Source organism: Ischnura elegans, chromosome 7 (assembly GCF_921293095.1).
Source record: "Ischnura elegans chromosome 7, ioIscEleg1.1, whole genome shotgun sequence".
NCBI classification, from domain to species: Eukaryota; Metazoa; Arthropoda; class Insecta; order Odonata; family Coenagrionidae; genus Ischnura; species Ischnura elegans.
In genome coordinates, this window is record NC_060252.1 from 13,539,889 (window position 1) to 13,555,827 (window position 15,939).

At 39.9% G+C, this 15,939-nt stretch overlaps 1 protein-coding gene across 2 annotated transcripts in view; it reads left to right on the forward strand.

Moving 5' to 3' along the window:
* Nucleotides 1-15,939, forward strand: part of LOC124162235 (transcription factor IIIA-like) — a 53,549-nt gene that overhangs the window by 24,252 nt on the left and 13,358 nt on the right. For both annotated transcript variants that reach the window (XM_046538697.1, XM_046538696.1), the window contains exon 7: nucleotides 6,291-6,534. In XM_046538697.1, the coding sequence (XP_046394653.1) occupies nucleotides 6,291-6,534 (244 nt within the window). The remainder of the gene's footprint in view (nucleotides 1-6,290; nucleotides 6,535-15,939) is intronic.

Here is a 15,939-nt window from a genome sequence, read left to right on the forward strand (position 1 = left end):
AATCGGCCTCAGTTACCGAGCCTCAGAGTTCCGCGGCATGTAGCTCAGCCTTGACGCGCGATTGAAAAATCGCTCTTATTTCCTTCGTCGCAAACTTTTTTTTCCAAGATTTCTAATTAGTACTCTTTAGACAACTCTACTTTATATTGTGATTCAAATTTTCCGAGTTATATTTTTCGTAAACGAAAGATAAAGTCTACTTTATGTGAAATTTCACGTGGAAAACGGGTCGGCCATTTTGCATTGTAAAACCAGACAGATGAGAGCCAAAATCTTCAAAAGTCATTGAAAGTATAGGCAAAGCACCAGATCAAAGGAATATTGTGTTTTTTATTCCATAAAAATCATACCAACGCAACACCACCTCCATAAATTCAAAGATTTTCGAGGAAAAACGAGATCGCTCGTGGTTTTTAAAAGTTGGTCATGTTTGGGCCACTGTATCGTCATTAAAGGGTCGTATTTATGTAAAATGGCATATACATCTATATCTGGTAATAATTTATGAGTACATAGGCTAAGTTTCAAGTCTCTATCCCCAAAAAGGTAATTTTGGACTTTATTCCAGCTTTTTCCGATTTTGGACCAGTGTGCGCCGGGTCAGAAGACGATCGGCCGCCGTGGCTGGCGTAAAGGTAATCGGCGCCCACATCGACAACTATGGTGTATAAAGCAAGCTGAAACTACCAGGCCAAGGCATTAGAATGACTTATCGGCTTTAAAAACTGTATTATTACATGAGTCAAGGCCATATATGTTAAAGGTTCTGACAACCCTACCCGACGGCCATTTTGATTCCTGAGGCCGACGATCTTTGCTTGTATGTGAACGCTTTCTACTCGCCAAAGTTACCGTTTATTTTCTTTTAGCGACAGAATGAAGGACTTTATTGTTTCGATAGTACTCCTAATCATAGGCGGATCTAGGGGGGGCAACGGGGGTACCAGCCCCCCCCCCCCAAACTCTTAAAAAATTCTCAAGACTTTTAATAAGGTCCCTTTATCATTGCGTTCATTTGTATTACGAGGTATCCTTAAGCCCCCAGAGCAAAATCCTGGATACGGCCTTGCTTGTGCCCCCCCCCCCAGAAAGAAATCCTGTGACCGCCCCTGCTTCTAATTACTAATGTATCGTCTCTCAGCAGCGAATGTACTCCTGAAGAAAGTAACAACGGTGTAGGGTACTTCAAAATGTTTGGAAAATCTCTGCATTCGTATTTAGAAAATGAGGCAATTCATCTCCTATTTGTGGCATCAACGCGTAGAAAACTGAGCGAAAATTAATGAGCGGTGATGGTCCAACGAATGCTAGCACGTTGATTAAAGTTGAAAAGGAAGCAAATGTTCAACTATTTTTAAAGACGGGCTATAATTGCTTTAAAAAATTGAAAATTTGAGTTGAAACAATCCAGTGTAATAAGTAGACATATAGTGCTATATATACTATATAAATAATAATATATTAAATGAATTATGAAATATAATATACACGAATAAAAATAGTGTTCCTCAACCTTAATTAAGCCTGGAAAAAGTATTACTAATAATCTCTGCTAAAGGTAATAAATATTTAGTAAAACCAACAGCATTGAACACGCACGTTATTTCTTTCTATCAATTTAAGGGCAGTTCTGCAGATTGAGATAAGGCACTTCAAATACGAGGCAGTCACGTCACAGGCTAGAATACAGTTCGCTTACCTTTTTTATGATTACTGGAACAGTCGATCATGGTGCGAATCAGCAGGGGTCTGACAAACCTAAAAACAAATAATCAAGGTGCGAGGAAATTCAGCTTTGATTAAAAAATGCGAGTGAAAATTGGAAAAAAAAACTTTTTATTTCACAACTTTTCTCATGAAAACACTTCGGCTACCATGGCCTTGTGGTCGAGCAGTTTTTTTATACTCTTCAGTCAGGGCTTTGGCATGTACGTCAATCCTAAAGCAAAAGAATTTGTGCAAAAATAGAGACCGAATATCATGACATTTCACCAACTCTGGTGTCGCAACATTCATTTTTTTACACAAAAATTCTACAACATTACACCTTATTGTGCCCAGAATAGCCTTATAATTTTCAAAAGCCCCTTCTGCCTCTTTGCTGAGCTCCCAACACCACTTGCTGGGTCTTATGAGAGCACCTTCCTTCTTCTCCTTTATGGTCAACAAGGAGGTACTGCTGGAACCCGCATCACTCCCATCCCCACATAACATATTGATACAGGTGTCACACTGTACCAACCCGCAAACCTGTTTCACCACGAAACCACTTAAATAGTATAGGGAGCCCTGATCTACTGCATCCAAAGGAGTACAAATGGCCTCAAAATTAGTCAATGTCTCCTCCTCTTGGACCTCCTCTACCCTTGGTCCAGAAACATTGAGAAAGTCTGCCAATTGAGCTCCCTCATCGGGATCACAATTCCCCTTGAAGGGGACAAGCATAAATTGACCAATGCTTATAATTTTGATGGCATTTTTGAATTGAACTGGGGATGGAATTGGGTTTTTAACCCGCACACAGGAGAATAAATTCTCTAGCGAGTCCTGGCAAAACCTTGACGTTAAAACATAATGAAATGAACAATCATTTAATAGATAATGTTATATTTGCAGCATAGTCTCTGTAGTCAATTTAATTCCAGTCTGGACAGGTTTCCACTTGCCATCCCCAACACTCATCCTTTCGGTTACTCCCACAAAGTATTTCAAAAATTGAATACTTTTCTCATATACATCCAGTCTAAGTTTACTGAGAGCCATTACAGTCTTCCTTGAGCACATTAACTCAAACCACCTATCGACTTGCTCAAAAAACCAAGCGGTGGTGAGAAATTCATTATTCCAACCTAAGTGCACCACACAGTACCTAATTCCAGCAGCAACATCATGGCTCATCAGTTCTCTTGCAGTGCGCACCCTCATTTTTTGGTATTGCCTCACTTCCACATGTCCCTCGTTCAATTTGGGAACTATTTTCAGTTCCCTGATCGCCTGCAATTCTATAAGTTTCCTCACAGGATCTAATGAAACTCTACTACTAGGTAAACCATTATCCCTTACATCATTTTCATTAATACAAATAAATTTGCCATCCAGAAGGTGGTTGCGCAAATTCTTAATTATATGACAAACATCTGCCATGAAATATACCTTTGAGCCAGTGTTACTTGGATGAGGAAAAGTATTTGAAGTTACTGAATACTTCCCACAAGTAACTCCGAACTCCCTCCACACAGCCCGATTACAACTTCCCATGTCACAAGTAACACAAGTTGCCAACAAGCCAATATCGAAGCACTTTTCAATTAAATTAATAATAATACCCTTTACATCAATGCTATTGAATGAATTGCCTGTGTAGTGGTAAGCCACTGTTTGTTTCCATCGTGTAGAAACCCCAGCCAACATAAAAACCAAGGCATGCGTCGCCACTGCCTCAGAAGGAGGCAGTGTCGTGTAACCAAACAAGGTTTTAGAGCTCCTGTCAAGCTCCACTCTTTCCTCAATGGCCATTTCATCCATTAGCAGAACGCACATTCGCTCCTTCTCATTCATGAAGTCCACCTTAATTCGGAGGAATTCAAAAATCTCCTCTTGGACTCCAGGATAAAACTTAAAACCCTCGAGCCTTCTGCTCAGAGTTCTATCACTGGGCAAGGGGTAATTTAGCTTTAAAATGCAATTATAGCCTTTGATACCGCACGCAAATCTCAGCTGTAGTGCACTTTTTACAGTGATGTTTGACCATTTGTGCCCCTTCCTTGATTTCTTACCCAGCGCTAGTATTTGGTCAGGGTTGAGGAAGTCATTTAGGGCTTTAGTGGTCCTCTTCAATTGCTGCTCCAAAGTCCTCACCTTCCTTTGCAATGATAAGACTTTCGATTCCAGCCGTTTAATTTTCTCATCCTTGTCCTCCTCTGTCCCTTCTGCCTGATCCAAAACTGGAGCTTCAGCTGGAGCAGTAGCTTCAATGGAAGCTGTAGCTAATACTGGTTCATCCACACTGGGGTCCAAGGATGATTCATTATCTGAAATATCCATGGATGATTCATGAATTGCAAAGGTTCATTCTATGTGCAATCCACCAAGTTTTAATTTTTTTAAGAGTTAAATATTAGAATTCTTAGCATAATAGCTTAGGAAATAAAGAAATTTATCCCTGGATGCCTATATTTTTCACTTGGATTTTTAAAACAGAGGTTTCGATTGACTGATCACTAAGGAAAATACAATGGAATCTAAACTAAAAAAAATTTTTAGTGATGTCTAATGCGTGGACATATATCATCACATTCCTTTATAACCAAATCTCATAAATATTTTCATCGGAGGTTTCACTAACATAGTTATTCAAGTCCACAGTCATCGACTACACTATCAACCTTTCATCCGTTCCTTATTTACAATTATAATTGAAATAAATTAGTCATCTAGACCCTGAATTATGCCATCGCTCGTGACAGAGAGAGATTTTATACGTGGATATCTTAAATACGTTTTTACCAATACTATATATACCAGATAAAATAGCAATCATATTCACCAATCAATAGGGAACAAACATCTCTTTTTGTTGGTGGCTTTCGAGGAGCTTTCGCGGGTCGGTGAGCAAAAATCTCTGGGATGGCAAATGGTTTAAGGAGTTTACGACCATCAGCTCTCTTGTTTTCAAAATGATCAGAACTGAAGTGAGCCTATTAAAAAAGAAAGGAAATCGTAAATTTTAATCTTCTAATCTGATTACAAATCAAAATAACACATGATGCATAAATAACATCAGCACATTATCTTTTCATTCAACGTTTTCCTTGTGAAAAACGTTCTCGGGCATTCGTTCATGAGCAGTTTGCAATCAGCATGAAACATCAATATAATTCCGAATTCGCTTAGCATAAAGCTGTGATCATTTACGTACTATCACTTACAATAGAATACTGTCTCATTGAAAGAAAAGTTTAGTGAACACTTACCTCGCATACCATGCTGTACGGCGTGGGCTTCCAATCATCGCGGCGAATCTTAGCAATCCAAATTTTCTTCCGCTCGGGATCTGCAGGAAACCGAAATAACCTAAATCCCTTTTCCGATCGATTATTGCATCCAACAGCACTACAGCAAGGCATGATCTCGCAGTCAACGAAATAGTATGCTTACTATTTCGCTGCCTTGCAATGTGCGGATTTCGATCACTATTTAGATCAAATATGAAAATTAATTTGATCTGAACGTTTGTAATCCTTGTAAGATTTCAGAGCGGAGTAAAGCGGCCAGATAAAACGTTTTCAGAAGACACGAAATACTCGAGAACACCAGTATCAACCTGTTGCAAAGGAATAAACAAATAGATTGAGGAATCAAAATGGCGTCGGTGAACACCGTTGTCAGGAGAGGGCCCAACAATGGTTGTCAGAACCTTTAACATATATGGCCTTGACATGAGTTTCATGATAGCGCTTCCTGTCGGCAGATTGCTGGACCTACTGGCCTCGAAAGCTCTGACGTAACTACTCAACTAGACATTCGTAATGCTACTCGAAACGCACGAATTGAGTACCAACTACTCGACTCTAATCGAAATTTCGAGTACTCACACATCGCTAGAAGATGGTTTTGTTATCACGATTATATGGCGCGAAAATTCAAATGACTGTTGGAAACGCGGTCGTATGTAAATTTGTGATTTGAAGTACTTCTGGAATCGGAATCGATTTTTCACCTTGGCAAGTACTCATTTTCGATTCCGGTTCTTGGCTGAGAATCGAAGAATCAAGGAATCGACCCGACCCATCATTAATATTAAACCATTTTACTTGCTGTTTTCAGGGAATTTCTGTGTTTGTAGCAAAGAAATGTATTTCATAAGGCACTCAAGTATATTTTTTAAAGAATTTCATATTCCATTGACTGTTACTATTTAAAAAATAATACATAATGGAAAGGAGAGTGTGATCAAGGGTGCTTTCCAATCACCTTGCGCAGATTAGCTCACATCGCAACAGATTGAAACACACTTGCGCAGACGAACAATGGTGCAGGATGTGTTCCCATCTGTTTAGCGCAGATGATGTCACACCTGCGATTGGAACTCGCTCTGAGCTAAACAGTTTAAAACAGATCAGCACAGATACGTAATTGGAAAGTACCCCAAGTCTGGGGAAATTAAGATTTTTGCCTAAGAAAAGTAATGCAAAAGTCAGAGATTTTTATTATTTAGATTAGGGAATCTTGCAACTATCCTGAATACGGTAAGGAATATTTTAGCTGAATTTATTTGCATTTAATTCTAGGCTAGGTGGATAAAGCACATGGCATGGCATGAAAAGGATCACACGCTACCCTCTGCACCCCGTAGAGGAAACTCCCGCAAACCTCGGTTTGATAAAGGGGCTCCTCGTCGCAGCATGGCAACAACCCTTGCTGGTATCCCTGCCTTGCCCCTGTGTTTGGAGAAGAAAATAATCTCTGGTACTGTTTTAGATTCGGAAGAGGACCTAGCCATCAAAGATTTAAGTGAAGTGGATTTATCAATTGGTAAGGAAATCTCAAACGTTGCCCATTTTTCATTTTGTCCTTTGTGTTATATGAATGCCGTATTTCTCCAATACAGTCCACACATATACTCTGCTCAAGTCGCTCAGCTTTCCAGGGATTTGAGGCTTCGGCAATATGTGCTGTTAATCAGCATTTCATTTCATAAGAAACTTGCGTTTGGTCTGTGTTCTCAATTTGGCCTATAATATATGAACTCTTATCTGAAGGAATAATACTTTACTAAGGCATACACGGTGAATGATCATGTAAATGTTCATGCTGAATGATCACATGATCATTCACAAGATCATGCGGGCAAAATGGAACATGTTCTAATTTTCACTGAATGAGCCTGACGGTTCATCGCAAATTTTTCTGCTGCACACGGGGAATGATTTCATTCGCGTGATGATTCACCGCATATAGTGGCCGATAGGCCAGTAACATACTTCTGAAAGGTAAGCAATTTTTCTTTAGTCTTTCATCTCATGGAAAAGCCATTCCATGAGACCTACCCATCCGGCATCTGCCTTAAAATTGCTATGGCTTATGTTCATCTCCATTGCATTTCTACTGCCTTCAAAACAAAAATTTCCATTGGCTACATAGCCAAATTATCCTCTACTCTTAATGTATTCCAACAGCCTTTGTTTGAGGAGAGGATAGCTCACAGGTTTTCCCCAAACGATCTTCTGTCCCTATTGGTGTGCAATAGTGCAACCTTATCGTTATTCCGTCTTTTAATGCCTGATTCCGACGTATCATGATTTCCTCTGTAAGTCCTACCTCTTCAGCAGCTTTGATAAGTTTTTAGCTCCCGTAAATTATTCCTACTTTTCGTCCATCTTCATTTTGGAACAACACTGACCTACGGTGGTATATACACGGATGTTTATAATCACAGTATGCACCAAGCACATCTTTTCACCAGAATGATCTACAGTGGACTCTGGTTATGACAAAGTTCACCTGACCAAAAAACCAGAGGTTTGTCAAAACAAAGTTCGCAAGAATGTTTCTTTTAGGAATCATCGCAAAAAGAAAGCATAACTTGGCAAAATTTCTTGTCTCCTCATTCTACGTGCACTTTTGCTGAATTTTATCAATACAAGAATATAGGTGAGTATCATTTATCCCAGTACTTCATCAAAGTTGTTGTTGCTTTGAAGTTGGAATAGGACATGTTTTAATTTTTTGAATGCTCATATCTCTGAAGTTCATAATAAGAGCAACACTTGGATTCTTACAAAATACGTAAGTACTTACGGTATGGCCAATTTATGAGCGGTAATGAACGGCGATTCCACTATAATGAAGTTTATTATATGTATGTTGCATGGATACTGAAGTATATCCTATTTAAGAAAGAACCATAACTGACACTCTTGTGCAAAATGCACAAGGAGAACATAAACATAGCATAATGATTATGGCGTAGCGTAGTGTATGTCCACCTAATCACCGTTGCTTATCTGTGGAACTTCATAATAAAGTTCATTTTGTAACAGCTGGGACTGGGAATGAAGTTCGTAATCTCATAATAACGAACATTTTTTAATAAAATGTCTTTTACCATATATTGGAGAAGCATTTTCATCAGGACAAACGATTTGCTTCGTAAAAACAAGAACTTTGTAATAACTTTGATAATATGCACAATAGTTCATATTAAGAAGAGTCTATTGTACATATTTATCAAACTACAGTTTACTGCATGAATTTGATACTGCGAGTAGTCCATTTTAACTTCATTTCTATCAGATCCCCAGCAATTACAGAGGTTAGGGACTCTTGATGTTGGCTTTCCAGCGATGGAAACTTGGGCTATGACGTGTACCAACACCGAAAGGGCCTCGTAAAAACAGATTTCTTTACATACTAATTGCAAGGTCAATTGACAGTGCATCTGCTATCTCTCTTAATGGCAGAAGTCTCACTATCGCCCGTACTTGCTTTAGTGAGGTTCCACTGTACCTCATATCCTACCAGCGCCAACATCTTAAAATTGGAAGGAAAAGGACAAGCGAGTCCGTAGTGTACGAGAGACCCCCAAGCTGACCAGCCATCTTCAATACTTAAGCCCTAACTGCGCGGCTGGACGTGAATTCATGTCCAGGGAATCGTAGCTAATGGCGGCACCACGCGAATTCCTTAGGAATTCCTACTTTTATAACGGTGCCACTGCATCAAAGTCATTCAGAGGGGCTCTAGCCAGTTCACAGTCGTCAGTTACACTCCCACCATTGCTTGGGGAAGGTCAGTTATTCTTGCTCTCGTGATTCTTACATAGACGATGCTTTCTTTTGGGGGCATGCATATATTTCTTTTTCTTTTACTATTCCATTCTCTGTTGTAAATGTGCGTGATATGCCTTACAACAGCAGAGAATCCAGTGGGGAATTCAGGAGGTGTAAACATCCCATTCCTCTGTTTTTGATCATCTATTGTTTCCTTCATCTCTCTTTAATTTGGGTGAGTTAACAATTTATAATCACGTACTTTTTTTCAAAATATTTATTACTAGTGATGGGTCGGTTCGATTCCTCGATTCTTCGATTCCTCGATTCTCGGCCAAGAACCGGAATCGAAAATGAGTACTTGCCATGGTGAAAAATCGATTCCGATTCCAGTAGTACTTGAAAGCACAAATTTATATACGACCGCGTTTCCAAAAGTCATTTGAATTTTCGTGCCACGTAATCGTAATAAAAAAACACATATCTTGTGCGAGTACTCGAGTTTCGAATAGCATTACGAACGTCGATCGAGTCGAGTAGTAAAGGTTACAGAGCTTTCGAGGCTAGTAGGTCCAGGAATCTGTCGACAGGAAACGCTATCGTGAAACTCATGTAGTAATACAGTTTTTAAAGCAGATAAGTCATTCTAATGCCTTGGCCTGGTAGTTTCAGTTTGCCGAATACACTATAGTTGTCGACGTGGGCGCCGAATACCTTTACGGCGGCCGATCGTCTTCCGACCCGGCGCACACTGGTCCGAAATCGGAAAAAGCTGGAATAAAGTCCAAAATGACCTTTTTGGGGATAGAGACTTGAAAATTGGCGTCAATACTCATAAATCATTACCAGATATAGATTTATATGCCATTTTACATTAATACGACCCTTTAGTGAGATACAGTGGCCCATACATGACCAATTTTTCAATGCCACGCGAGATATCATTTTTCCTCAAAAAATCTTTGAATTTATCCAGGTGGTGTTGCGTTGGTATAAGTTTAATGTAGTGATGGGTCGGTTCGATTCCTCGATTCTCGGCCAAGAACCGGAATCGAAAACGAGTACTTGCCAAGGTGAAAAATCGATTCCGATTCCAGTAGTACTTCAAACCACAAAATATACGACCACGTTTCCAAAATTCATTTGAATTTTCGCGCCTCGTAATCGTGATAATAAAACACATATCTTCCTGGGATGTGCGAGTACTCGAAAATTCAAGTCGAGTCGAGTAGTTGGTACTCGACTCGAGCGTTTCGAATAGCATTACGAATGTCGAGTCGAGTAGTTAAGGTTATGAGCTTTCGAGTATAGTAGGCCTAGCGATCTGCCGTCAGGAAGTGCTATCATGAAACTCGTGTTATAATGCAGTTTTTAAAGCCGATAAGTCATCCTAATGCCTTGGCCTGATAGTTTCAGCTTGCCGAATACACTAGTTGTCGACATGGGCGCCGAATACCTTTACGGCAGCCGCGGCGGCCGATCGTCTTCCTACCTGGCGCGCACTGGTCCGAAATCGGAAAAAGCTGGAATGAAGTCCAAAATGACCTTTTTGGGGATAGAGACTTGAAACTCAGCGTAAATACTCATAAATTATTACCAGATATAGATTTATATGCCGTTTTACATAAATACGACCCTTTAGTGAGATACAGTGGCCCAAACATGACCAATTTTTCAATGCCACGCGACATATCGTTTTTCCTCAAAAAATCTTTGAATTTATCCAGGTGGTTTTGCGTTGGATGAGTTTAATGGGATATAAAAATGCAATATTCCTTTGACATAGTGCTTTTCTTGTATTTTCAATGACTTTTGAAGATTTTGGCTCTCATCTGTCTGGTTTTACAACGCAAAATGGCCGACCCGTTTTTCACGTGAAATTTGACATAAAGTAGACATTATCTTTCGTTTACGAAAAATATAACTCGGAAAATTTGAACCACAATATAAAGTAGAGATTTCTAAAGATTACTAAGTAGAAATCTGGAAAAGAAAGTTTGCGACGAAGGAAATAAGAGCGATTTTTCAATCGCGCGTCAAGGCTGACCTACACGCCGCGGACCTCTGAGGCTCGGTAACTGAGGCCGATTTTTCAAGTTTTTTAAAACATTAGTCTTGAAAATCGTCATGTAAAGCATGGATAATCGTCTTAATTGACTTAAAACACTAAAATGAGGATGTTAAAAAGGATTATGTATAGATCGACTTGGCCATTTAGCGCATTACTCGAAAGAAAATACTAAGGATTGGATATTTTTCGGAACCATCCCACGCATAAGAAATATGGCTCGGGTATTGAAGTAAAGTGAAGAAATTAAGTCACCATGCTTAAGAGAGAGAAAAATGAACAGTTTCCACGAAAGGCAACAACTGATACCCTTTTTCCCTTTCCACCTTCGCTGAGGTGAGTCGCGCGGAAGGGGGAGTTTTCATATCACAAGGCATCTTTTAGCCTTTTTTATTACTGCGTCCGTCCGATGTGATATTCATTTGTAGCGTTTAGTTTCTTTCTTGAACTTAAAAAAAGCAAGAGGTTTTAACGCTGATTAAATGATGTGAGAAGTATAGAATTTTTTTGGCTCTACAAAACTAAAGTTTAGTTCTATAGTTCGTTCGCTTTGTCCACTTGAATTCCATGGAGATTCAAGGTCCAAATAAATCGTTGATATAATTTTTAATAAAAATTCCAGTCTCCAAAATCTTGCAATTTTGGTAGGAAAGTACTTGCCCAGTCACACAGCAAAAGCCAATTTTCTGCAGACAGTAATACTGTAACATGGAGATGTCAAAACCTGCTGGCTGAGCATGTAGAATAATTGGATTTTCTGCTTGAGAATTTGAAAGCGCCAAATATTACACTATTCATATATGTACTTACAGGGTTCCCACTCAACCGTGAAAACCTTAAAACCGTGAATTAGCCGTGAATTTCCTCTACCGTGAAAAAACCGGGAAATAGCCGTGAATTTCGTCTTAAAACCTTAAAAATCTCTCAATCTTGATAATAATACCTTCCCAGAAATTTTCATCTTCGTTCGTAGCTAGCGCACTTCTATTCATTGTGGCGAGCATCGTCGCATGCGGTCGCATGGGTCAGAAAATCGTGGGAAAGAATGTTGCCTGAAGAAAAAAACATCTTTCCCCAGCGCAGGCCTTTTCTCTCCCCCTCCTGAAATATGACACCACTTCTCATCAGCTTGTTTGCTTTCCTCAAATGGCTTGGTTTCCCCTCCCTCGGTCACTGCTTAGTCCCCCTTCCACCCAATTAGCCTTCCCACTGGCTGCAGCGACCACTTTCGAAACTAAATCTAGATGGCCATTGTGTCGAAAAATTTGAACGTTTATTCAACACCCTCAATCCTATGACTGGAAGACCGCTAGCCTTGACAACCTGCCATGCGCTGTGGACACTACGCTCCCTGCGTTTGAACCGGGTGACAGCGAGCTTTCGGCGTGACCATGGCCCTCATGGGCGTGACGTTACTAATTCTCGCGCATTGCGGCCCTGAAAACGAGAGAAGATTTCCGCTTATGGCAACACAGCATTACACGATTGTCGCATGCGTCGACCTGGAACTTGCCAGTTTTACGTCGCAACCGGAAAGTTTGTGTGGAGTTATTTACTGTCGGTGGTGATCCAGTTCCTCCACTTTGTGCTATCTAAGGTAATGCTGTTTGTTTGTGTCGTTAAAGCCTCAATGCCGTCGCGATATAAACTGCTACATAGTCTCACGAATACAAGGATCAAGAACTTTGCTATTTCCTTGATCCTTGTATTCGTGATATTATGGATTTCCACCAAGTTACGCCCTCTACGATTAATTATGCTACATAGTCGTTCCATTTTTCCCAGAGCAACGGTAAGAAGGGAACATGATTTGCCTCTGATTAGAGAGATCGATTCAGTTTTGGTTTCAGAGTATTACGATAGCAGAGAAAATAAGTCATTACACTGCCGCTTTCAAAAGAAAGTTATACGGTGGAACCTCGATCTATCCCGCATTGATCGTTTGCCGTTTCTGGTCCCAAATAAAGTTCCTTATAGACAATTTAATTTTTTCCCGCATTTATCTTTCCCCGAAGTATCGTTTCTCGCATTGATCGTTTGAAGATCGCGGTTCCGACGCAGAATTTTCCCGCATCCATCGTTTGACGAAAATGAGACGAAATAAATACAATGTGTCATTTATGGCTAATAACGACAAGCACGTAGTTGGAATCCTCCCCAAGAGATGGAACTACCATTGGGAGAAGCTCAGTGCCGTGGGAAAGTAACATTAGCGCATTTCCCAAGAACCTTTATCCCCCTCCATTCACCATTCTCCTCCCCCCTTCTGACGCTTTCCTCTTCTTCAAAATAAAAACAGGTCCCAGCTCGCGCAGGGATCTTATTACGAAGACCTTAGCTTCGAAGGAAATATCGAGTTACACGAGAACAATAGAAACGTGTTTCGCGCTCCCCCCTCTTCTCACCAACTGACCTTTTTCAGCCTAACTGCTTCGAAGTTCCCAGTTTATGGAGGTCAACTGCTGCATGAATCACCTATTAGCCCAAAAGGTATCTAACAATGATATTCAGTAATTGCTATTATGCTTTTATTAGATTGAAATGTTAGTAATTTGCACGTTAAAAAAAACGAGACCACACATGACGTATTTTAAGCAAGGAAATAGATGGAAAAATACGATGGTGATTTTTGGCGAAACGCGATATCCTCGTAGCTGAGCTTACGGCAGTTAATTCGGCATTTTGTTCCGAAAACATGATACCAGGTTGTTATCAGTTATCAATTTACGAGCTATACTACTACTAGTAGTCTCACTTGTCAGAGTTACTGACGAAGGGATATCTTCTCAGGATTTTTGTTTCTCCCTACTAACAATCCGAATTCATCTGATCATCTGGCGCTACGCTAATTAGAAAAGAATGGGCATCTTTAGGGTAAAAAATTTCATGGCGCAGTCATATGGTCACGCTTCGCCCTCTGCAGTGTGCTCTGCGTACCCCCGTACGCGATAGCATCAGTTCCGAACTTCACCTCGTACGAGTGGTTCCCTACTTTCCGGGGTGGCTGGACTTCGAACCACCGAGTGTTTTCCATGTGGGTTTAATAAAGTCATTTTCACTAGTTTAATTTTAGTCGTCTTCCGACCATGGCCCCTCCGAAGAAACTATTGAGAACTTTAAGAGATGGACTGAAAATAATTGAACATGAAGAAAAGAATCCGGGCTAGATACGCGTGAATATTGCAGAGCGCCTTGGGTTGTCCGCTAGCACATGACGTTAGGGGTGGGGGTAGAGTGAGCTACCTGGAGAAAACAAGTAGAGATATGAAGGCGAAGATCCAGGTGGGCGTGCCGCTGACGATTAACGCAACATTGTTCACGCTTTACACACTACCTCAATTGTATTAAAAATATATTCATTAGACAGGAACAATTCAAGTAATTGACTATTTTTGGCCTTCGTGATCCATCTCACAACCAGTCACTGCACCGGCGAATGCGGTTGTTTTAGGCACAACATGCACATTGCTCTCGTGAATATGTGTACTGGAAATGGTGTTTGATGGATAAGAATTTTTACATCTGACTGAAATCCATAATAGCAGTGTAAATGCCGAGTGGAGAGCAAACATTCAGAATTTTGAAAGAGATATGGATCGAATCAACAATATGACGTATGTGTCTTGATAAAGTACTACTATTCCTGTTATTATCTAAAATATTGTTTTGAAACCTTTAATGAATTTCTTAATTACTCGCCAAAATCCTGCGTTTCCTGGGACATAGGCAATCTAGCAAAAAAATTAAGCATTGATCGTTTTTCCGCATTCATTTTATAATCGTATCGTTATTAATAAAGAAAAATTGTCCCCTAGAGGAGTTCCAAAAAAGGAGGGTAGTCTTAGTATCGTGATCGTCTTAGATTCGTGCTAATACGTTGTATGAAATTGTTTTTCGATTTATTATGTTCTATTAACAATTTTCATAAAATATTTTCCGCTGAGTAAGAAAGAATCAATTTATTATATTCTATAATCAATTTAAATAAAATATTTTCCGTTAAATAAGAAATATTGGGGTGGGGGAAATTCGGTTATTGTGCAGTAATAACAACGTGCGCAAAAAACAATCTCTCAGCGAGGAATTAAAAAAGGACCTCGAGTGTCCGGACGGAAGAAGGTCCGAAGGGTATTCGGCGTCCGGGCAAGAGCGCGGTTGGGCTGGTCCTTTAGTCGGCCCTGAATTTTGCAAACGATAGATCACGTCATAACAGATATCACTTTTCATTGCGGCGTTAACATTCACGGCGTTTTTCGCGTACGTTAATCTTCTGTTGATATACGGCCAGTGATTTTCTTATTGTTGGCTTATTAACGGACCGTGAATTTAGCAAAATTGAGACCGTGAAAACCATTAAAAAAACCGTGAAAACGTGAAAAATAACCGTGAAAACCTGGAAAAAGCCGTGAATTTCATTGTTCAGGTAGAGTGGGAACCCTGACTTAGTATGTAATCTTTATTATAGCTGCGAAAATTACTATACTCAGGGCTCTCCCTTGTAGTTTGGATACATATATATTGTCGACATATTACTTGGGGTTAATTAATTTCAATTTTAACAGTTGAAGACAGATAGAACAGTTGAAGACAAATTAATTTTCATTCATCTCCTACTTCTGGCAATAACCATCAACGATCCTCATTACATTTTCCTTCTTACTTTAGGCTAGACATTCATCATAGAAAATTGGAGTAGAATATATTGTAGTATGCATTGCTGTATTGCCTGGTTCAGAAATTATCATACTCGACTTGATACTTGGGAGTAATTTTCAACTTGACTCGAGATCAAAAACTGCTACTTGGAAATCCCTTTTATATTCCAAAGGAGCAAATGCAGACTAGGGAGCCTGTGACAGGTATATAGTATCTTGCAAGATACAGTGATGCATTTGGAAAGTACCCAAAGTCACCATAGCAAACACTGTTGAAGCTGAAGTGGAAGCTTATTTATCATAGATGAATGCACCACCAAATTCCTTCCCTGGGAAATACTGGAAGACTTGTGTCTCCTACCCTAGGCTGAAAGTATTAGCGAAGAGGTTTCTTGCCATACCACCATCCACTGTGTTCAGCGAAAGACATTTAGTTCTGCAGGAA